Source organism: Octopus bimaculoides, chromosome 1 (assembly GCF_046866305.1).
Source record: "Octopus bimaculoides isolate indiv1 chromosome 1, ASM4686630v1, whole genome shotgun sequence".
NCBI lineage: Eukaryota > Metazoa > Mollusca > Cephalopoda > Octopoda > Octopodidae > Octopus > Octopus bimaculoides.
In genome coordinates this window covers 114,824,311-114,850,157 of record NC_142928.1, presented here as the reverse complement: position 1 = coordinate 114,850,157, position 25,847 = coordinate 114,824,311, and the positions used below count along the sequence as shown (strand labels likewise).

General features: G+C 41.2%; 1 protein-coding gene across 5 annotated transcripts in view; it reads left to right on the top strand.

Annotated features, from left to right (window-relative positions):
* Positions 1–25,847, top strand: part of LOC106879964 (interstitial collagenase) — a 158,866-nt gene that overhangs the window by 35,005 nt on the left and 98,014 nt on the right. For all 5 annotated transcript variants that reach the window (XM_089356230.1, XM_089356228.1, XM_014929723.3 and 2 more), the window contains 2 exons: positions 6,946–7,060; positions 16,513–16,632. In XM_089356230.1, the coding sequence (XP_089212356.1) occupies positions 6,946–7,060; positions 16,513–16,632 (235 nt within the window). The remainder of the gene's footprint in view (positions 1–6,945; positions 7,061–16,512; positions 16,633–25,847) is intronic.

The following is a 25,847-nucleotide window of genomic DNA, read 5'->3' as shown; positions in this document are numbered from 1 at the left end:
TAGGCCCACTTTCAGGATTCCAGAAAGACGATTCATCACATCTCTAGCCAACCAAGTGTGACACCTCAAAGATGAAAGGACTCCAGACGATATTAAGTGGGAGATCTAAGAGCGGCCGGGTCCTCTCATTAATGGGAGCGAACGCTGCAAGCTTTCTATACCTGAGCAAACAAGGATACTCAAAGATTCCCTAAAACCTGGATCACTGAACACTCGCCAGGAAATGTAGTCTTTGCATCAATTTCAAACGCTATCTGCTGCAAGCATGGGATTCCCCGTTCTCCGATCAGACCCGGAAGGGTCCTTACGATCTAAAAGCAGATCAAGGGAAAAATCCCCTGTTCCCTCTGTTTTGGCCCAGATGAACTGGTCTAAGGGAGGTAACCTGTTCTCGCTGACCCCGGAGTATTTATTCTTTGGTGACTGACCGACCAAATGACCGTAACGGATTCCTACTTCCCAGAAGAGAAGAGTTACATGTGTCTTCGGCTTAGAGTTTGACGAGACTCCTATGAGGCTAAGCCCTTTGAGGATACGAAACCATTGGTCACTCTAAGACCGGACATAGACTTAACTACATATAAATACATTACTGCTCTATGCCTTAGAGTGTGCTTCTTTTTCTGATATATGATACACTGACGATTTTTATACATACATACATACATGCATACATACATACATACATACATACATACATACATACAAACCTGATATAATTTTTTGTGATAGAGAAGAGAAACTGTTGTAGGAATTAGCTGTACAGTTGTGAGAATTAGCTGACCGGCAGATGTTGACATAAAAAAGAGAATAATCTGCAATTACTCTATCCTGATTACAATAATCAGTGAAAAAGAGAATAATCTGCAATTATTCTATCCCGATTACAAGTTCAGGTTTATACCTAGCCAGAAAGGAGAAAGATAATGCGAAGACTACAGATCCAGTCCATCACAAGAACTGTAAAAATCTGTAAAACTTTCCAGAAGTTTATCATTTAAATATAAACCAGACAATGTTCTGAAAAGACACCCACATAGATTGCACCTCTGATTTGGACCATCAAGACCTACAGATAAGTTCTGCTCTTTGTGGATCTTAACATGTCCTTTGATGAGATTTGAGGCCAGCAAAAGACAGGCATGGTCTATCACAGACTATACACACAAAAACGTCATTGTCATTCACCTTCTCGATCGTAACATTCTTCCTTAGATGTCTTTTGAGTCTTACTTGCGTTACCCTGGCCTCTTCAAATGCTTTTACTCCAGTCCACATCTTTGTTCGCCATCCAACTCGCTCCGAAGCAAGAGTTTCTATATCTTCTGGAACCATTCAAAGTGACTTCATAGTAGGCTTTATGCCATCCTTAAAATTTTTTTTAGGTTTACGCCGATAGCATTTCCCCTCTGCAAGCTCACCATAAAACAGCTGTTTCGGCATGCGTTCATCCACTATTCGAACAATATGGTCACACCATCTCAATTGGTACCACAAAATCATAGCTTTAATTGAGGTGAAGCCTGCAGATGCAATGACATCTGTGTTTGAAGTAAAAGAAAGTAACTTTCCCTTACCAAAAATTTTAATGGGGTTATAAACCATATGCAGGTTGATGCATTACAACTGGGTTTTTTTCAGATTGATGGTCAGGCCAAAATCATCACAAGCTGTGTCAAATGCAGATGCAAGATATTGCAGACCTGTTCCAGAATGACTGACAAGATCGCAATCGTCAGCATATAAAAGTTCCTTAATGAATGAAGTAAAAACCTTCGTTTTGAATTTCAGTCTGGTCAGATTAAAAACGTTCCCTGTTGTTCAATATTTTATGTAAATACCCTCCTCAGAGTTTTGAAAAGCATGTGACAACACAACAACAAAGTATATTGCAAATAAGGTGGGTGCATCAGGTCTCCTTGCTTTACTCCATTTTCCACAACAAAAGATCCAGAGAGCCTACCACCAAAATCTTGATGCAAAGCTCTGACCATGTTTACAAATTTTTCTGGGCAACCTATTTTCCTTAGAATTAGCCACAGTCCTTTTCGATTAACGGTATCGAATGCTTTGCTCAGATCAACAAATCATTGGTATAGAACAAGATTCTGTTCAATGCACTTTTCTTGTATGTATGACAGTAAAAATACAATCAGCTGTGCCCCCGGAGGAGCGAAAGCCACACTGAGACTCAGACACTATATTTGGAACTATAAAGGTATTTAAACGTTCTAACAAAATGCGGGCAAGTACCTTTCCAGCCACAGACAAAAGCGAAATCCCACGAAAATTACCACACAGATCCTTTGGTCCTGCTTTATACAAGGAGACTAAAATGGCATCAATCTAGTCTTGAGGCACTTTCTCAGTTCTCCAACAGTGACAAATTAATATATTTAAGAGTTCAAACATTTTGTCACCCCCATCTTTCAAGACTTCTGCACAGATTCCATCAAACACTGAAGACTTATTCAGCTTATTCACAACTAAATAAATGTCATTAGAGTTGGTTCAAATGCCATCTCTTCTATAACTAGGTGTTCAATTCTTTCTATCATCCTCATGTCAGCGGATGATGGTCTATTTTAAAGAGCAGAAAAATGTTCTACCCAACGCTTATGAATAGAAGCGGTGTCACTCAGAAGAAAACGTTCATTTACTGTTCTCACTGGAGCTATTGAGGAAGATTTTGGGCCAAATACCTCTTTAACATAAGAGTACAAACCCTTGTCATCATCTCTATCAGCTGCTTCTTGTGCCTCTCTTGCTCTATCATTCCATCATTCCTGTTTAATTTTCGTTAGAGCAGTCTGCACTTTCCTTTTCAGCTTTCTGTAAGCTTCGTTTGAATTGGGGTTCAAGTTTTGTTTTTCTAAAAGTAGATCATGAATTTCTATTGATCTGTCTAAGAGCCAGTCACTGGATTTATGAGATTTAAATCCCACCGACGAACTTGCAGCCTGAAATACTTTTGTTTTGAAATCTTCCCATAAATTGTTGAGGTCAATATTGCTACTTTCTATAACATCGTGGAATCTGCAAGTCGCTTGATAATTTAAAGTTTGCAACATTTAACTTTTTGGATACCTAAGGACCAGATTGTCGATTATCGAAAAATCTATTTTTCTACGCACTAGATGATGGTCAGTCCAGCTCTCTGCCCCTCTCATAACCCGAACACTAGAAACATCTTCCATATCACGGTTCCTGATCAGAATATAATCTATGAGATGCCAGTGCTTAGATCTTGGGTGCATCCAGATGGTTTTATATTTTTTTTTCTGCTTAAACAGAGTGTTGGTGACAACCAGATTATTCTCAGTACAAAACGTCAAAAGAGCTACTCCATTTTTATTACATTTTCCAATACCATATCGACCGAACACAGGCCATGAAACATAGCCCTTTCCAACTCTTGTATAGAAATCTACCAATATGACCAGCTTGACAGAAATTGGTACTTTCCTCAATAATTGTACTAGATTCATCAGAATGGGACATTGTTGATGCATAAATACTGGCAACGGTAAGATACCTACCTTTTGTCAGTGTAATTCGGCATGACATGATCCGTTCAGGTATACCACTTGGAATTTCTGCAATGGAGAATACTAATGTAATCTAGTAAGCAAACCCAACATCAGATTCTCTACGCTGACCCTTAAGTAGACCTCTCCAAAAGATAGTATATCCATTTACTTGACCCTCACCAGAGAGACGAGTGTCGGAGGGCGCAACTATATCAAGGGAATATTTCTTGAGCTCACATGCAATAAGTACAGTACACCTTTCTGGCCTCTTCGTGAAATTATCATCAAGAAGTGTGCACACATTCCAACAACCGAAATTCAAAAGATGTTTATTTTTACTTTTTCTTGAAGATCGTTTGACCACAGTGGCAGGATGACGACCGGGTCCAGCCTGTGACACACTGGGACACCTGCCGAGCCAGACCTGTTTCCCTGACGTTCGCAAGCCTTTTTTGCCAGTTACTGAATCTGTTTGAGACATTTTAGAATAAGTTACAAGTGCATTTTTAGGTTTCTACCAACCAACCAATTGAATGATTTTACTAAGATTTGGAGTACAGGAAGTACCTGTGCATATGAATAATTTTCAGTGGGTGTAGCTTGCACTGCACTAACCCCACCTATTGTCCTAAGAAGAGAAGACTTTCGCCGATGTGACATGAAAATTGACAAAACTAGGAACTTCCAAGTCCTCAGGTTTTGTTTCGGAGATTTTCTTCTCCTAGGTAGATTACCAACCAAGGTTGAAGAGTTTCTACCTGCCGATGAGTTAAGCTCTCCCATTCCATACACCAAACCGACACTCAGACACTCTATAGAGTAATCAAATATCACTCCGGTGACCGATGTGGAGTAGCTCATTCATAAAGAAAGGCACGATATGTGATTTAAAAACGAGGGTTTTGGTTAATCAAATCAACGGAACAGCCTGCTCGTGAAATTAACGTGAAAGTGGCTGAGCACTCTACAGACACGTGTACCCTTAACGTAGTTCTCGGGGAAGATTCAGCGCGACACAGAGTGTGACAAGGCTGGCCCTTTGAAATACAGGTACAACAGAAACAGGAAGAAAGAGTGAGAGAAAGTTGTGGTGGCAGAGTACAGCAGGGTTCGCCACCCCACCCCCCCTGCTGTAGCCTCGTGGAACATTAGGTGTTTTCGCTCAATAAACACTCAAAACGCCCGGTCTGGGAATCGAAACCGCGATCCTATGATCGCGAGTCTGCTGCCCTATCCACTGACATACATTCATAAATACATACATACATACTGTAATCGTTAGTTATGGCCTGTCAAACCAATGGTAATTTGACCGGTCATATTCAACGACTACATAAAATATTACTGCTCAAAAAGTTTAATGTGCTTTTGGATTTATGAAAAACTGACCAATTATGTGTACATATATTTAGTTTCATGCTACCGAAGAGTTTCGTATTGATCTAATAGTCGTCAGACATGATTGAATTGGACTCCCCTGTACTGGAAATCTAAAAACACTACATTTAGTTTACGAGACTCAGAGATGTAAAACGAAAAATGGAACGAAATCCAGGAATTAAAACTTATATTTTTCCTTTTAGCCACTGTCCTACATGTGAGCATTCGTGTGGGAACTGTCCACTCAATTTTTTATGTATCTGTAATTGTGGGATGAAAAGGAAGTAAGAACGAGATCGGCAGGGAGAGAAAGGGAGAGAGGGGGAAAGAAGAGGCGGACCTTGGCTAAAATGTATCTACAACCTGATGAAGGATACCAATGGCAACATCATCACTGTGGAAACTCCGCCTCCAACGCTGGAAAGATCACTTCAGCCTTCATCACCTACTTGTCACAATCAATTCCAGACTAACCATCACAGCAGACAGCCGCAACCAACGATACTTGCAGACTCGAACTTGTCACCCCACCCCTCACGAAGTCAGTGCTGCCCTGAAAAAGCTCAACAACTGCAAAGCCCCTGAAATATACACTATCACCGCAGAGAAAACATGACCCAGTGGCTCATCCGCATCATCAACTATAGAAGGGCGTCAGAGCAGCCTCCAAATTACTGGGTATCATCCTCCCCTACTGGAAACGGAAGAGCGATAGATTCGTCTGCAGCAACCTCAGAGGCATCACCTTCCTCTCTATTCCAGGCAAGCTCTTCACTAGGAACCTCCTCCGTCGTGCTCTTCCAGCCATTAAAAGCAGACGCCGCCTACAGCAATTGGATGCATGCTAAATCGTTCTGCTGCCGATATTATTTTTGCCTTTCCTCTCCTTATTGAAAGATCTTGGGTGTTCCGCGAAGATTGCCGCCTCTACATCGCCTTCGTTGACCTGAAGGCACCATTCGACGCGGCCAACCACGCATTTCTCTGGAAACTTCTCGAACCCGTCAGCGCGCTTCCCAATCTCACTGCCCTGTTCCAACGGCTCTGTAGCAGTGTCGAGAGCTGCGTGCGGATGAGCAGGAAGAACTCCTCTTTCCTACCAGATCTTCCTACCAGGGCCTTACTCTCGTTCAACGCAGCAACTGTGGGCTGGAAGAGGCCCCATGACATGTCCTGCACCAGATGTATGGACGTGATTAAGGAAGTTCTCCAGAGGCTCGGCGTTATCTTGGAAAATGCAAAAAGGCCACTAACCTGGGATGACATCAGCCCTATCGAGCAGGAGCAGGAGTGAGTGAGTGAGTGAGTGACTGACTGACTGACTGAGTGAGTGAGTGACTGACTGACTGAGTGAGGGTCCATGGGTAGAACAAATTCTTTAGATTAAACCTTTTCTTAGCTTAACAAAGTGCACTTTTTCAATACTATCCAGTTGATTGTACCTTTCCTTTCAATTGTCATGTGTCACACTAATGTGATGTTACATCTCTCCTGGATTTTAAATGAGCTCTTGTAATTGTTGACTACAGTGTTAAAAGATAGCTCATGTGTTACATTGATCGTTTAATGGGCATGTGACGCTATCTCTGCATGAACAGCTTGTCTCTATATTTGATTAGGCCGGTTTAATGAACTTTTCTGTATGTTGAGTGTGGATGTATGTATGTATGTATGTATGTATATTTGCAGACAGACAGACAGACAGACAGACAGACAGACAGACAGACAGATAGATAGATAGATAGATAGATAGATAGATAGATAGATAGATAGATAGATAGATAGATAGATAGATAGATAGACAGATATCAAATTATAAATGTATGAACACTTGTGGATATTACTTTGAACTACTGTTCAATGTTACTTTTGATAACAATTATCTCAGTAATTAGACAATCAAGTGTATAAACTACAAGGAGGAAATTGGGAAAATAAAGAGTTCTTCATATGCAAACATAATTACTGCTATTTTTGCTTTTCTGCACAACCATAAAACTTTATATTGAAAAATTTGAAATTTGTTTTCTTTCAGAATTATCTCATACGATATGGTTACCTGACACCAGATTACACACTTAACGACCCAAAAATAGCGTATATCAAAGCAATGAAGAGATTTCAAATGAGAGCAAACTTGGAAATTACAGGTAACTAATAACAAATAATTTTGTGTTCCATATTGGTGCTGGTACAGCAATGTGGTTAAGAAAGTTTTTTTGCAGTCATTTGGTTCTTAATTCCACTGCGTAACACTTCCAAACAATTTCAACTACCAAAGCTTGTGGTCAACCGAAGTACTGTGTGTGAAATTTGATAAATAAAGACTGATATGTTTTGCGTGAGCGTGCATATCTTAATATGAATGTATATATGAGTGTGTATAAATACGTGTGTGTGCGTGTGTGTGTTTGTGTTGTTTGTGTGTGTATACATGTATGCGTGTGTATTTATGTATGTATGTACGTATGTACACACACACACACACACACACACACACACACACACACACACACACACACACACATATATATATATATATATGAACAAAAGAAGAAAATGGAGAAATTGTCATGCAGACATCAGTTTATTTAAAAATATGCAAACCCATATAATGAAATTATATGGATTTGAACATTCCCATTCATAAATATTTTAAATACCTACATATATATCAAAGTAAAACTAATATATTGCGTTTACACTGAACACTGGTATAAACCAGAGGACTAGGATGTTAAAATCCCTTAAAGGATTATAGGTCCTTGATACAATTAAATATATATATATATATATATATATATATATATATATATATATATATGAATAATAACAATAACTGGAGCAAAACGCATATAAATAAAAGTTCCTTTCATCGTCAGGGAACCAACATATGTTGGTTCCCTGACGATGAATATATGTGCAATTCCAGCAGCACTTACTTCTTTGGAGTAGAGTGCACATATATTTTGAAACATATGCAGGAATTAAAGGAACTTTTATTTATATGCATTTTGCTCCATTTATTGTTATTATTCATATCTACTCAAAATGCATCCATCGCTTTAATTTGGTATCTCTACCTATAAAACGGGTGTGATACCCTGTTTTTTTGTGTGATTTTTGCTACCCATGGTAACTATGAACAGATTTACATTGTCAAGGTTTTTTTAAACTGAAATAATATCAATATATACATAAACTAATATATATAAATCTCTGAACGAGGTATAAACAGTAGCTGCACGTCATCGTGAAGTATATTTGCCACTTAAATGTCGCTAACCCTTAAGGGTGCATGCTACTGTATCTTGTAGCCCCAGGAGAACACCTCCTCCAGCTGTCTATTGACACACTTTCTGTGTGCTATCAGTATTTGCAAAGGGAAGCCATCCTTCCCATCTTCAACCTGACGTGATACACACGGACCCGAGTTTCCGTATATTGACCCGTCATCAGCGTGTGACAATCACCTGTTTTTTTAATTATGATAAATATATTATCGAGACATAGAGGGGACGGTACAGGACCTTACAAACATAGAGAAGTGCTCAGCGAGTTTATATAAAAATCGTTTTTAAAAATGTATATATAATTATAGTTTTTTTAAAGGATAACTTATTTGTTCGACATTTGGCTGGTTGACCAGCGACTACACCCTGTTTTTACCATGGGGGGGGGGGGGATTAAGAAGGGACATTTATTCCTAACTTCTTTGCCACACCTTTCCATCTTTTCTCATATACGATTCTCGACAGGTGCCTTCTCTCCAGCCCTATCTTGCTTTTCAGGTGATACCTAAAATATAGTAGCATTCCAGTGCCGGAGATGAAGGTTCCTGTCTTGATTCCTTGTATTCTAGTTCTCCATGCACACTCTTTCATTACTGCAACTGTACATAGAAAACAAGCTTCACCTTCTTTAGATAGCCCAGTGGGCGGTACGCTCTTAATCACAGACTCAGCCGATAGCTGTACTTTCCCTAGGTGTGACAACACGTGTTCTACGTAAATTGTCAGCTCCGACAGCTGTGTGCACTGTACAAGAGCGTGCAGGATAGTTTCCTTGTCCTGCCCGCACCTTGGACATTCCGGTGGTACTGACAATCCGTGCTTGGACAATTTCTCGTGAATAGGAAACGCATTCCTAAAACACTGCCAGGTCAGGGATCTTTGGTAGTTATCTAAATACCCCACCCTGAAAGTGTTCTGAAACAGTTTGGATAGCTGGTTCTCATCGAGTCCCAGTGTCTCTCCTCGAACGTCGTCACTTTTGTACTCTACCAACCCTTTATAAAATGCAGAGGTGGTATCCCCGCTGCCGGCCTTGCCCGCCTTGCTGATTAGCGCGAGTGCCTGCCGACATTCCTTTTGCCATTCAGTCGTTTTTTGTCTTTTAATCAAACCGGGTTTAAATTCCTCCAAGGAGGTTGATCGTGGAAAGAATTCCCCTGCGAGCGAATTCCACACCTGACCACCATCCAGGTAGAGCCAGAGATGCCTTAGTCTCAGTGCATATTTGCACATCATTAACCACTGCATCCCTAAGCCACCATTTAGCGGTTCTTAACAGTACACGGAGCGCCTCACAAGCGGTTTTCCCCTCCACAAAAAGCGGAAGAGAATCCTTACCAGCTTGCATAGCCACGAATCGGGGCAAGGGACGACGGTCAGACGGTAGATGATAACAGACGCGATAAACGTCTGCACCACCTCCGCCCTCACTTTCAGGGACAGCGCTCTTCCGGACCAATTCCGGGTTAGCGCTTCTACCCTGTCCGTCACCTCACTCCAATTCTTCTTCGTCTGAGAGTCCGAACCAAACCAAACTCTGAGCAACTTAACAGGATCATCTGTCCAGTGCCCTACGACACTGAACGTTATCGGCTTGCTGCTCCAGGTGCCGAGCCGCAAACTGACGGACTTGTCCATGTTAACTTTTGTCCCTGCCACCGTCTCGTATCTTCTGATTGCCTCTGCTACGCGAGGTAGCTGAGTCATCTTGGACGCGATGATGGTGACGTCATCCGTGTACGCAGAGACACTCTTACCACATTCGATTTCATTTGGGATGCCCCCAAACTCTCCAACTTCCACAGCAATGGCTCAAGAGTCAATACATATAGAAGCGAAGACAGGTGGCACCCTTGACGAACCGAGTGTTTGATCTCAAACGGCTCCGAGAAGTAACCGTTTATTTGAACTGAGTTTTATGCCACCATAAATGGCCTTGATCTAACCGTGGCAATCTAGGCCTCGCCCAGCCGCCTCAAGGACTGCCGCCAGGTACCGATGGTCAACCCTATCGTAAGCTTTAGTTTAGTCTAAATGGACCAGAGCGCCACCTTTACCGGGTACTTTACCCACCCTGTCTAAAGTGTAACGTAAGAGATGAAGATTGTCCAACTCCTCGCTCGTCCCAAACAACTGGGCGAAATGCTGATGAAAGGCCTTCTGCATCTCCTGTCCTTTGATTGTACGCCCCTGTTCGTCAATTAAAGACTGTACAGAGGCATGTCTGCCTCTTCGACTCTCCACACGACGGGCCCATCCGGCAACGTTAATACCTTTTCTGCCCACTTCGCGTAGCTTAGCCCTGAATCTACACCCTTCGTGTTTGGCTTTGAGGTGACGATGTAATACCGTTCTCGCCGCCAGTATTCTGGATGCAGAGCCGGATACCATGGGTTCTAATTCCTTAATTAATTGCCCTTCTATTCTAATCTTCTCTAAACTTGGCTCTTTACTAAATCTAAGAGACTCTGAATTAATGGCTCGCTTGAAAGCGCACCACCATCTATTATTTACGATGGCTCCGCATAATGCCCTCTGAATTAACTCCTTAACCCGGGTACAGAAGACTTTACTAGTCAAAATGTGATCGGTGTAGGAGGTACAACAAAAGCGTGGACAACTGTGTTTCTATCTCTATCTTTTATAACTACCCTATCTAGATAAGATCTGAGTGAACCTTCGTTATTAGACCACGTCCACTGTGGAACGAGCGGTTTATCCGGTCTGTACCGCTCTACTAGGTTATAGCTCGCTAGTAGCCTTTTTAGACCAGGGTTTCCCTTTCTATTGGTCGAGCCTACACTACCCACTCGCGCGTCGAGAATAGTGTTGAAGTCTCCTTTTAAAACTAAAGTTGTAGACGTTACTAGAAAGTTCTCCAGATCTCGAAAAAAAACCCGTTTGCCTACTCTCATGCGGAGTGTTGAGTGCCACCAGCCTGAAGGACTGCTTACTCACGTGTGTCACATCTAGGACGACCAACCTACCTTCTGGGTCCAGAAAGACTGTACTTACCTGTACGTCGAAGCTTTTCTGAACAACACCACCACGCCCCCGCTTCCTCCCCGACTAGGAGAAATAAATTTCTTGTAGTCATTTAGAAGAGGCGAGAACACCTGTAGCCCGTTCTACTTGGACTCAGTCACAATACATATATCTAATTTCTGTGACCTGAGGTTTGCTTCCATTTCGATCCCAGGCCACGTCATTTACACACCCTAACTTAATTTCCATTGTAAAAGTTGAACATACTTACATTTTAAACTTGAGGAGGGGCTGTACGACATTTGTCGTCCCCTCCTTCCGTTTCTTCTTTTTCTGGTGTAGCCGCTGGTGCCAGCACAATTTTTTCTTTCACTATGTACTGGCTTACGTCGAATATATCCTCTGGATATAGTTGTTTAAATTGTTCATAGTGTTCCATGTCCACTCTAGCTAGCCACAAATGTGGCGGTTTGCCTTCTATCGGTCCCCATGTTGTATAATTTTTTTTCTTTTTAATAAGCCATGTAAGATTGTGTTTTTCGTACTGTACGACACTATTTTTCCCCCTGTGTGATTTGGGGGAGGGTTGGGGTGGGTTTTGGTTTGGAAGGGGATGGGGTTATTTTTTTATGTATGTGTGTTTTGTAATGTTTCTTTTCTTTTTCTTGTCAGGGGAGGGAAGTCTGGGGTGAGGGCTTTTTTCCTTTTGTGTGATACAACGGTAAATTCCATTTCTTCTCCTTCCATATTTTCTTTATCTTGTGATTTCTCTACTTTTTCTTCTTCTTTTTCTTTGTTGTTCTTCTTCCGTTGGTCTTTCTCCAGTTGGTCTTTCTCTTGTCGGGGAGGGACTTCAGTTCTTTTTTGTGCCGGTTTCTTTACCTTTTCACACTCGGAGCGGACGTGAACCTTTTCTCCACATTTGAAGCATCTGGATCGACGCCCCTCCACCGACACTCTTGCGCTGATTCCCTCCCCTATGAATATTCTGTCGGGCTTTGCTTCTAGCGTTTCGTTAGAAGCTTGTACTAATAGTTCTAGCGTCTGACCTTTCCAATTCACTGCCTCTCTCTTCTTCATGCTTAAAATATTTATCTCCTCCTCTGTGTCGTATATTACTGCTGCCGCCATCCAATTGACATCGTACCCGGCCATAATCTTCTCTATTATAATTTTGGTAGTAACATTATTTGGTCCGTCTTGAGAGTTTGAGTTGAAATTTCTTTGGCAATGTCTGCATTCTCAAACTGCACCTCCACCGTCGCATTTCTTGGACCACGCCCAACATATTTTATTTTTCTCTATATGGGGGCGAGGCGTTTCTCAACAATATCGTTTTTCATGGGCATGATCTGCTTATCTTTCCTGTTGTATATTTTATATACAACAGTTTTTTCCGCCAAATTTTGAATTATCTCTTTAGGTGGCAACAGTTTCGTCTCGTTGCCACACTTTTTAATCATAGTCCTGTATTTGAACAACTGCTCCTTAGATATTTAAATTTCACAAAACTTTCCACCTACGGCGGCTTAAAATATTTTTTTTCTTCGCTTCTTCTTGGTTGACTTGTTGGTTTTCTTCCTGTACCAGTGGGAAATCCATCTCGCAGAGAAGGAAGTCCAGCCTTGTCGCCATGTCGTCTTGCATAGCCACGAATCGGGGCAAGGGACAACGGTCAGACGGTAAATGATAACAGACGCAATAAACGTCTGCACCACCTCCGCCCTCACTTTCAGGGACAGAGCTCTTCCGGACCAGGTCCAGGTTAGCGCTTCTACTCTGTCCGTCACCTCACTCTAATTCTTCTCCGTCTGGGAGTCCGGACCAAACCAAACTTCGAGCAACTTAACAGGACCATCCGTCCAGTGCCCTACGATACTGAACGTTATCGGCTTGCTGCTCCAGGTGCTAAGCCGCAAACCAACTTGATAGGGGGCACCCTTGACGAACTGAACGCTTGGTCTCGAACGGCTCCGGCAGGTAACCGTTCAGATGCACTGTGGATTTGATGCCACCATAAATGGCCTTGATCCTACCGCGGAAGTCTGGGCCCAGCTCCCTCAAGGACTGCCGCCAGGTACCGATGGTCAACCCTATCGAAAGCTTTGCTTTGGTCTAAATGGACCAGAGCTTCACCTTTACCGGATACTTTACCCACCCTGTCTAAGGTGTTGCGTAATAGATGAAGATTGTCCTGGATCGACCTGCCAGAGATGGCAGAATTTTGCGCCTTTCCGACAAGTTTCTCCGCGACAACCGTCAAGCTTTTTGTTAACACCTTGGTCAAAATCTTTAACTCTACATTTAGTAGAGTTATGGGCCTGAAATTACTAATATGATCCCCCTTGCTCGGGTTTTTTCTGACCAGTATTACCACTCCCCGACTCACAGAGCTTGGAATTCTCCCATTCTGTTGCCAGTTCGTGTAGACGCAAGCCAGCAAGTGTCCGAACAAGTCCGGCATACTACTCGTAGGGCAGACCATCCAGTCCTGGCGACTTGTCCCGAACGCATTCGGCCAGCACCTCTTCGACCTCCGCAGCTGTGATCGGCCCTTCACAGCTCTTCGCCTCACGCGCCGAGAATCGCTGCTCGTCGGCCAGGAAATCCCTTAAGGGCTCCCGTGGTTCAACTCCTCACTCGTCCCAAACAACGGGTGAAATGCTGATGAAAGGCCTTCTGCATCTCCTGTTCTTCGATCACACGCCCCTTTTCGTCAATTAAAGACTGTACAGAGGCTTGTCTGCCACTCCGACTCTCCACACCACGGGTCCATCCGGCAACGTTAATACCTTCTCTGCCCACCGCGCGTAACTTAGCCCTGACTCTACACTCTTCGTGTTTGGCTTTGAGGTGACGAAATAATACCGTTCTCGCCGCCAACACTCTGGATGCCGAACCTGATGCTATGGTCTCCTCTAATTCCTTAGTTAACTACCTTTGTATTCTAGTCCCCTCTAAACTTAGCACTTTACTAAATGTAAGAGACTCTAATCGAATAGCTCGTTTCAGGGCGCACCACCATTTGTCCAATCATTTCACGCGGACATGAAAGGCATCGTTCAATCTGATGGCTCTTTCTCGGAGGCCTTCAACATACGTAGGGGCGTGAAACAGGGCTGTGTGCTTGCTCCCAGCCTATTTGGCATCTTCTTTGCAATTATACTGAAACATGCATTTGGGACATCAACTGATGGTGCTTACCTCCACACCAGATCAAGCGGCAAACTGCTTGGTCTGCCGAGGCTGAAAGCAAAATCCGGAGTGCACCAGGATACTCACCCTGCTCCAGCAGCGTCGTTTGCGCTGGCTCAGTCATGTACATCGCATGCCGGACGGAAGGACCCAAAAGACCTCCTTTATGGAAGTTGGCGGCCGGCACAAGAGCACGAGGACGACCTCATCATTATTTCAAAGATGTCTGTAAGAGAGATATGAAGTCGCTTGATCTGGATGTCCTGAGATGGGAGGAGGTTGCAAATGATCGCCTACACTGGAGACAAATACTGTGAAAGAAATAAGAACCCACAATATGGTAGTATAACAGGAACTCGCCACCAAGAAAAGCGGAAGAAAAACAGGAACTCGCCACCAAAGAAAAGCGCACTCAATGGGAGGAAAAACCAGTAGCGCCGGCAAAAGGCTCCTTCAAATGCAGTCGCTGTATGCGTGACTGTCACTCCCTTGTGGGCCTGTACAGCCACAACAGATGCTGCACCACCATCAGCAGCTGACATGATTTCTTCGGGCGCAGATCCGTGGTCTCTCGAGACCGACAAATGCCTACTACTATATGCATGCATGTATGTATGTCATTGTTCAGTTTTATTTCAAGATTTCATGCTAATAGAGAAAGAGCTTGTTTCTAACCTAGATCCAAGGCTCCTTCTTTAGAATTTCAACATCAACAACAGGATATTTTTGTATGTATGTATGTATGTATGTATGTATGTATGTATGTATGTATGTATGTGTTATTTCTTTACTACCCACAAGGGGCTACACACAGAGGGGACAAACAAGGACAGACAAACGGATTAAGTCGATTATATCGACCCCAGTGCGTAACTGGTACTTATTTAATCGACCCCGAAAGGATGAAAGGCAAAATCGACCTCGGCGGAATTTGAACTCAGAACGTAGCGGCAGACGAAATACCGCTAAGCATTTCGCCCGGTGTGCTAACGTTTCTGCCAGCTCGCCGCATTAATGTCTGTATGTGTGCATGTATGCATGTGTGCATGTGTGCATGTGTGCATGTATGTATGTATGTATGTATGTACATGTGTAGATTCGTATGTTTTGTTTTATGTATGTATTCTCATGCATATAGTTGCATATTTAGACATGCTCATATATATTTGAATGATAAACCTCTGAAAAGTTTTACAGATCTTTACAGTTGCAGTGATGGTTTGTATCTGCAGTCTTCGAATTAGCTTTCTACATTTGGTTTTCAGGAGCCAAATTTCTCAAGATAGTTATGTAGGCAGTGTGTTACATATCACAGGGCCCCATTAATTACAGGTATAAACCTGAACTTGTAATCTGGATAGAGTAACTGCAGATTTCTCAATAGTTCAGCGTAGGTATTCTCTTTTTCACTGATCTTCAGCTTTATGTTAACATCCGCTGGACAGCTAATTTCCACAACTGTACACAGGTTTTCTTCTCTATACCGAATCATTATATCAGGTCTGTTGTGCATACATTTTATTGAGGTCTTCACTGGGACATTCCACCAGTACTCCTTTTTATTATGAGTGGCTATGACTTCTACCATATTGTGGGTCTTTATTTCTTTGTTCTCCGAGTTATCCTTTCGACGGATTTCATTATAGTGTCTTGTATGTATGTATATATGTATGTATGTATGTATGTATGTATGTATGCATGCATGCATGTATGTATGTGTATGTGCGCGCTCGCGTGTGTGAGTTTAGCTCCATTATCTACATCTGTGTCAAATTGCAAATCAGTAGAAAATTATCGTAATGTTATTTTTCATTTATTTATCTGAAAAAATCGTACACTGAGCAAACGTTTACTTTCCAAAATAGTCCATGTACTTTTTCTGTATACTAATATTTGATTTTTTTTTTTGCATGTGTGTATTGTTGTATCGTTAGAATTTTATTACATATACATAATTATATTGTTTGTATGGATTTCACTACTTGCTAGTAATTTCGCTTATGACTTTAGTATGACGGAATTATTATCAAAAGGGTGATAACGATGATGATGATGCAAAAGAACTGCGAAATATATGCTAAATAATGATATTGTTTAATAGTGGATTTATATATTTTCATTTTTCGCAGGAAAGTTGGATAGATTTACTATAAAACAAATGCAGAAAAAACGCTGTGGTGTTTTTGATATGATCCCCTCTAGGCGTGAACCAATACAATTTAGAATTTCAAAGCGCTTCGCTCTTCAAGGTAAGCTAATAATCTGTAGTTTCAAATAACGAAATTAATTAGATTACCGAGAATATTTTGTTTTATTTTTCCTACGTAACGTAAATTGAATTTCCAAACTTTTTATATGAAGTCACCCTAACAACCAACACTAGGTTCAACGTGTTTGCAATGGGCTAAAACAACTTTGAGTTTGATTCGATTACTACATGTATGGCTGCTTAATTTGTATATATATATATATATATATATATATATATATATATATATATATATATATATATATATATATATATACATATATATATATATATATATATATATACATATATATATATATATATATATATATATATATATATATATATATATATATATATATATATATATATATATATATATATATATATATATATATATATATATATATATATATATATGTATATATATAGGAGTATTACATTTCTAAATAATCTCTCAGAAGGATTTATACAGTAGCAGCACGATAAAGTGATGGTATGTTAAGTTAATGTGACAGTCCCATGAAAGGGAAGAATGTTACTGCTATTTAGCCCTAGGAAACACCGTTTCTTGTTGGCCCTGACACATTTTCTGTGTCCTTATGTTTTCACTTGAAATATACAGTGGGGGGGGGGAATAAATATTCGTACATGTCAAAATTCTTCATTTATTTAATTTCTAATGAATATAAATGGGATATACCAATATTATATTTGCATACACATGCATAAACTAAGAATAGGCAAAAGAAACTAATAAATTATAGTAACTAATGAATCTATATACAATTATAAATATTTATGAGTTACTGTTAAATTTTTTTTTTAACTAGAACTTTCTTGTTTGTTCCAATAATCTTATCAGTAGTCATTTTTAAGTGTCAAAATGCTATCTTCTTCATTCAGCACTGAGACAACATAAAGTAGTGTCCTAATAATGGCGAAAAGTAAAGAACTCACAAATTCAGTGAAAAACTTAATTGTTGAACAGTGGAAAGCCGGTAAAAGTTACAGGAAAATATCAGAGACCCTTTGTATTCCATTTTCTACTATATCTTCATTTATTCAAAGATATAAAAAATCGGCAATTGTTGAAAACAGAATAAAATCCAGTGCACCACGCATGATTTCCCCTAGATCTTTAAGAAAAATGAAGTGAAGTATCAAAAATAAACGCAATGATCACCAGAAAGGAGCTGCAAGAAGATTTGTTAGCTTCAGGGTCTAGTGTCACACTATGAATAATCAGCAATGAACTTCATAAGAATGAACTGAAGTCATGCTCTCCTATAAAAACTCCACTGTTTACTAAAAGGCATAGAGATGTCCGTTTAAAATTTGTTTATGAACATAAAGATAAATCTGATACATTCTGGTAAAATGTTCTTTGGACAGACGAGTCGAAAATTGAATTGTTTGGACGAAATTCGCGTAGCCATGTTTGGAGGAATGATGGTACCGCCTATTCGACGAAAAACACAATTCCTACTGTAAAGTTTGGAGGTGGCAACATAATTGTGTAGGAGTGTTTCTCTGCAAATGGCACTGGCAATTTACATGTGATAGATGGTAAAATGAATGCAGAGATGTACCAAAATAATTTGAACAATAATTTATGGGACTCTGTAGAAAAGCTCCAGCTTTGTGAAGGGTGGGTTTTACAACAGGATAACGACCCTAAGCACACGGCGAAGCCTACCAAATATTGATTGTCAATCACAATATAAAATTATTAGAATGGCCAAGCCAGTCACCCGACTTGAACCCCATTGAAAATTTGTGGCGTTATTTGAAAATTAAAACTCATTCAAGAGCCCCAATGTGCATTCCATATTTGAAGAAAATTTGTCAAGAAGAATGGGAAAAAATTCCTAAAGAAACATGCGAGTCATTGATTAAGAACTACAAGAAGAGATTGGTTGAAGTGGAACTGAATAATGGTTATGCTACGAAGTATTAAATCAGAATTATCAGTTATTTATGTTCTGTACGAATACTTTTTTCACCTCTAAATATTTACATTTGTATATAAATTCATTAGTTACTATAATTTATTAGTTTCTTTTACATATTCTTAGTTTGTGTATGTGTATGCAAATATAGTATTGGTATATCCCATTTATGTTCATTAGAAATTAAATAAATAAAGAATTTTGACATGTACGAATACGTCAGCTCCGAGGTGGCGGAAGGGGAAGCTAACTGTAAGCCCGGCTACCACACCTAGAGAAAGCCCAGCTGCTACACCAAGCAAAGAGAAAGATGTGGGGGAGAAAAACTTGTGCAACCCCTACCCCAACTTAAACTGAAAGTACTCCTTAAAATTTTTTTTTATCATGTCGATTAAGTTAGGGTGCATGAATGTGCATGGTCTGGGGTCGAAATGGAAACAAACTTGTTTCCTGGACGACCTCAGGTCACATGATATAGATGTGTGCATTGTAACTGAGTCCAAGATGAGTGAACCACAAGTGTTCTCGCCTCTCTTGAATGGCTATGAGAAATTTATCGCTCCTAGCAGACAAGGAGTGGGGCTTGGTGATCTTATTCTGGAAGAACTTGGACTTACAATAAGTACTGATTTCTGGACCCAGAAGGTAGGCTGGTTGTCCTGGATGCAACCCACGTGAGTAAACAGTCTTACAGGCTGGTAGCTGTCTGCGATCCTAACGAGCGAGGGCAGTCTGGTTTTTTTTCGAAACCTAGAACACTTTCTAGTGACGTCAAAAACGGTTGTTCTGTTAGGAGACTTTATCACTATCCTTGATGCATGAGTGGATAGTGTTGGCTCGACTGATAAGAAAGGAAATCCTGGACTTAAGGGTCTATTAGAGAGCTATAATCTAGTAGACCGTTACAGACCAGATGAGCCGAGCGTTCCACAGTAGACATGGAGTAATAACGACGGCTCACGCAGATCTTACATAGATAAAGTATTCGTTAGGGAAAGAGATAGGGATACTTTTAGCTGTTCACGATTTTTTGTTGTACCTTACACGGACCACAAATTTGTGACGTGTGAGGAACGCGTAGGTAAATGTCATAGACAGGGACCCGGGTACTGGAAGATGAACAAGCCTATTTTGATTTGTAAAGACTTCCGTGCCCGGATTAAAGAGTTAGTACAGGGGGCACTATGTGGTGCTATCATTAATAATAGATGGTGGCACGCCCTAAGGAGAGCCATTCGTTTAGAGTCTATTAGATTTAGCAATCAACTAAGTTTAGATAGATCTAGGATAGAAGGGGAGTTACTTAATAATTTAGGCGAGGCCATGGACTCCTCAAAGCCAAACGCGAAGGCAGCAGAGTTAGAGCTAAGTTACGTGCAGTGGGGCAAGAAGGTGTTAACACTACCGAATGGGCAAGTCGTGTGGAGAGTCAGAAGGGCAAAAAGCCTCTATAAAGTCTTTAACTGACGAACAGGGGCACAAGATCTATGGACAGGAAATTATGCAAAAGACCTTTCATCGGCGTTTCGCTCAGTTGTTCGGGGAGAGCGGAACGCTTGGGCATGTGGAGCCGTTAAAGGACTTTCTAGCCGGTGGACCGCGACTCTCGGCACGGGAGGCGGAATGCTGTGAATGACCGATCACTCCTGCGGAGGTAAAAGAGGTGTTGGCCGAGTGCGCCGGGGACAATTCACCTGGGCTGGATAGTCTACCCTATGAGTTTTATCGTAGTATGCCGAACTTGTTCAGGGCTCTGCTGGCTAGCGTCTACACAAACTGGCAACAGAATGGGAGGATTCCCAGCTCTGTGAGTCGGGGAGCAGTGACGCTGATCCAGAAGGTTCCGAGCAAGGGGGATAATATTAATTACAGGCCCATAACTCTATTTAATGTAGAGTTAAAGATTTTGGCCAAGGTGTTAGCTAAAACGTTGACGTGTGTCGTGGAGAAACTTGTAGGGAGGACGCAGACATGCGCCATCCCAGGCAGGTCAATCTAGGACAATCTTCACCTTATCCGCTACACCTTAGACAGGGTGGGTAAATTAACCGGCATAGGTGAGGCCATGGTCCATTTAAACCAAAATAAAGCGTTTGATAGGGTAGACCACCAGTACCTGACGGCGGTCTTCGAAGTGCCTGGGATGGGCTCGGATTTCCGTAAGTGGATCTCCGCCATGTATGTGTTGGCTCTTGAGCCATTGCTGTGGAAGCTGGAGAAGTTAGGAGGTAACCCTAATGAAATTGGATGCGGTAAGTCGGTCTCTGCTTATGCGGATGACGTCACCTTCATCGTGTCCAATGAAGCGCAGCTACCTTGTGTAGAAGATGCAATCAAAGGATACGGAGCAGTGGCAGGGACAAAAGGGACAAGTCCATTGGCTTGCGCCTCGACACTTGGAGGAGCAAGTCGATATCGTCCAGTGTCGTGGGTCACTGGACAGATGATCCTTTTAAGTTGCTTGGAGTTTGATTTGGACTGGACGAAGAATTGGAGCGAGTGGCAGACAAGGTAGAGGCTCTACGGACTTGGTCTGGAAGGGCTCTGTTCTTGAAAGGAAGGGCGGAGGTGGTACAGATGTTTATTGCATCTGTAATCACCTACCACCTGACCGTTGTCCCTTGCCTCGATTCGTGGTTAAACAAGTTGGAACGCCTCCTTTTCCGCTTTTTGTGGAAAGCCACTTGTGAGGCACTCCGTTTGCTGCCAGGAACCGCTAAAGGGTGGGTTGGGGATGCCCTGGCTAATGATGCACAGACATGCGTTGAGGTTGAGGCATTTCTGACCTTACCTAGAAGGTGATAAGGTGTGGAATCCGCTGGCAGAGGAACTCCTTCTGCGACCAGCTTCTTTGGAGCGATTTAAACCCGGTTTCATTAAAAGACGTAATCTGACTGAATAGCAAAAGGAATGTCAACAGGAACTCGTGCTTATCCACAAGACGGGCAAGGTCGGTAGTGGGAACACCACCTCGGTTTTATATAGAGAGATGGGAGAGCATAAAAACGATGACGCTCTAGGAGAAGCTCTGGGGTTTGATGAGGACCAACTTACCAACCTGTTCGAAAATACTTTCGGGCCAGGGTATTTGGATAATTACCAAAAATCCCTGACCTGGCAGTGTTACAGGAATGTTTTACTTGTTCGAGATAAGTTATCCAGGCACGGAATGTCAGTGCCAACGATATGTCCAAGATATGGGCTGGACGATGAAACTGTCCAGCACGCCTTTGTACATTGTCGGGAGTTGTTAGGCTTGATGATTTACGTCGATCACGTGTTGTCGCATTAGGAAGAGTACAGCTATCGGCTGAATCTATAATAAAGATTGTAACGCCCACTGAACTCTCAAAGAAAGGTGAGGTATGTTTTTTCTGTACAGTTGCTGTACTGAAAGAATGTGTGTGGAAAACTAGAATGCAAGGACTCGTGACGGGATCCTTCATCTCTGGCCCTGGTTTGCTACAATTCTTCAGATATCATCTGAAGAGCAAGATAGGGCTGGAGAAGATGATCCTGTCGCGAAGTGTGTTTGAGGAAAGATGGAAGGCTGTGTTAAGAAAGGTGGGTGAAAGTAACCCTACTTGATTTGCATTGGAAGAAAAAAGGAAAGGGGTCGTCGCTGGGCCTTTGATGCAACCGGGCATAATCCCCTTCCCAAAAGGAAAAAGACTATAAATTAAATCTAATTATTTCATTAAAATTTAAAAAAAAACAAAGCATCATTCGATCTCATAACATTTTTTTTTGTATTGTCCTGTATCGTACCATCTATGTGTGACATTTATTGCCCCAATAAAAAAAATTCAGCTAGCAAGCCATGCTACTCCAGACTGATAATGAGCAATGACTCTGAAACTAGTCTCTGGATGCTGGCTTTGCTGGGTAGAGGTGCTTATCACTCCCTTTGAAAACATAAGGACACAGAAAATGTCATGGCCAACAGGAAACGGTGTTTCCTAGGGTTAAATAGCAGTATCATTCTTCCCTTTCATGGGACTGTCACATTAAGTTGACAGCATACCATCACTTTATACATATATACAGAAAGAGAAAGGGACTGAGTGTGTGTTAAATGCTGTAGTCCAATTCATATTCTCTTTCCCTCTTTCTCGCTGGAAAGAATAAGTCGTGTTTAGACCTGGAGAGGGATGGTTTCCTCTAGGTTTAAATGCCCCAAACTCGCTATATGTCACAACAGCATCACTACAGCCCTCTCAGAAATAGAAAGCTTAAGGATAATGGATATGTCTGTTTTTGTGTGTGTATGCATATTCTTTTATTCTGTTATATATATATATATATATATATATATATATATATATATATATATATATATATATATACGTTATGTTACTTCAAATTCAATCGAAGAATATCATTTAAATTTGTATTTATGACTGAACTAGCTTAAAAGCCGCCCTATCGGGTGACTTTTAAGATAGCTCCTTTGGAGGGCTCTTCATTAGGCCTTGGGCCCAACAATAACCCTTCATGCATTGAGTACATATCAAATTTTATTAAACTTCAACAAAATTTTTCAAGCAATGAACAATTTTCATCAAAATAATGATATAATTTATCAACTTTGAACTTATTGCAAACCTGCATGATAAACAACAGTACCACCACCATCGCCACCACGTCTGCCATACACACACCATTCAGATTTCTATCGCCACCGCCATCAATACCTTTGACTTGGCCGCCTTCCCTTCTATCACCATCACTGCTGTCTTTCATATCGATTATTCTCACTTTACCCCTCACCACCACAAACACCACCATCACCGCCGCCTCTATCACAACTACAGCTCATACTATTTACTATCACCTCATTACCATCACAAAAAGGCTAAATTTGTGTTCTTTCACTATGTTACTTCAGCATGTTAGTTCAGTGTTCAGTCCCTCTTTCTCTTACATACCCACTCTTTGTCTCTCTCTCTCTCTCTCTCTCTCTCTCTCTCTCTCTCTCTCCCCCGCTCTCTCTCCCTCTCTCTCTCTCTCTCTCTCTCTCTCTCTCTCTCTCTCTCTCTCTATCTATCTCTCTCTCCCTCTCTCTCTCTCTCTCTCTTACTATTACTCGCACTGCCACCATCAATACTACTACTTTTAATAAAAAACATCTTCAACTTTCCCTAAATTTCTTTGTCTCTCTTCCTCTTCTCTTTTTCTTTCTCTCACTCTCTCTCTCTCTCTCTCTCTCTCTATCTATCTTCACCACCACCCTCACCGTCCTTATGCTCTATTACTCTATACTTTATTACTCTCACCTCAACAAGAGCAATAGTAGGAGTGTCAAGGAAAAGTGAGAGAGGGGCTTGAAGTGCGACACACTGACACACAGGAATTAGTTTCCGCATTTATTATATTAGATAAATCCTTATTCTATTACAAAAAAACAGCAGTAACAAAATTATGGAGTACATGTGTGAGTGTGTGTGTGAGAGAGAGAGAGAGGGGGGAGAGAGACAGAGAGAGAGAAAAAAAGCAAGAAAAGTTTTATTGTCACTAATTGTGACTTAGAGTGCCGAAGCACCTATATTGCAAAAGATAAGAGTTAACAACACATAATGTTGTCAGAAGCACGCAATATATATACAGACAGGAGAGATAACTGCCCCATGAGCATCTCCAGCATCACTAGACTAGACTAGTTTCGCCTATCAACATTAAGAGATTTTAACTTACTTTTCGCAATATAGGCGCTTCGGCAACCTCAATCACAATTTGTGACGATCAAATTTTTCCTTTACGGTATTATAAAGTGCCCAGCTATTTATAATAATTTTTGATATACGATTTAGCATTTCGCTAAATCAGCCATAAAATTTATGGTAAAAATATATATACAGACAACCTGATTTGGCCAAACCATCGAACGTTTGAGTAGTTACCACTGACGAACCTACGACTGATAGGCGAAACTAGTCTAGTCTAGTGATCCCATGAGGCGGTTATCTCCCATGTCAGTAGATATTTGCGCGCTTCTTATATCTTTAGAAGTTTTTAACTCTTATTTTTTGCAATGTAGGTGCTTCGAAACACTCAGTCACAATTAGTGACGATAAAATTTTTCCTTCATATTGCACCCAGATGTTTATATACACAGATGTTTATACACACACACACATGTATATTACTGCGGTTGCTTCATGTCCATACAGGCACATTGGAGCAATCCGGCCGGCACCTGTGATAGAGTTGAACACTTCTGAGCTGGTTTTCGAGGCTTCTTCCCTCTCTTCTCTTAAGCGCTAGCCTCACAAAAACGTTCTGTTTCTAAAATACAATTCCAGTGATCCGCTTGCATTAAAGAGCGGGACCTTCTGAGGAAAGTTTCTAGACGCCTTAAAAAACCAGACCTTTTGCTTTGACAATGTAAAGGTCAAATGTACAACGTTCAATATTTAAGCCCTACCTCCATTCTTTAGTGAAATAAAGTTAGCACACCCAGTTACTAAGTGCTTAAATACTGGACTTCGTATCTTTGACATTTATATTATCAAAACAAAAAGATTCAAAATCAATACTGCCAAAAGAGACAAGAATACCGTCACACCACGTGCATAAAGATAACTACAGAAATGATAAAGAAGCAGTTAAGAAAATTCCCAAATTGGAAAAGCCCAGAACCGGATGGGGTCCAAGGTTATTTTGATGAAGAAGCTGAGAGGGCTCCAGACAAAAATAGCTCAACAGCTAGATGAGTCCTTGCAGGTAGACACAATACCCAACTGGATGACAAAGGGAAAGACATTATGTGCCAAGAATCCTAAAAAGAGAAATGTTGCATCCAACTTTAGGCCAATAACATGCCTTCCGCTAATGTGGAAGCTAATGTCAGCTGCTCTGGCCGGTGAGTTGTACAGATACTTTAAAAAAAGTGGACTGCTACCCATTGAACAGAAAGGGTGTCGAAAAAGGAGCCGGAGAACACGAAGGATCAGCTCTTAATTGATAATTTACTTATCAGAAACTGCAAGAGAATACATAGAAATCTGAGCATGGTATGGGTTGACTATCGCAAAGCATATGATACCACACTCATGGATAATAAGAACAATGGAAATGTATGGCGTAGCAGAGAATATGAGACGCCTTATATGGAATAGCATGAAATACTGGAGAACGGAATTGACAGCAGGGAAGTGAGTACTAGGAGAGGTGAAAATCAAGAGAGGAATCTTCCAGGGAGACAGTATGTTCCCACTGATATTCGTGCTGGGAATGATCCCCTTGAGTGAAATGCTACAGAAAA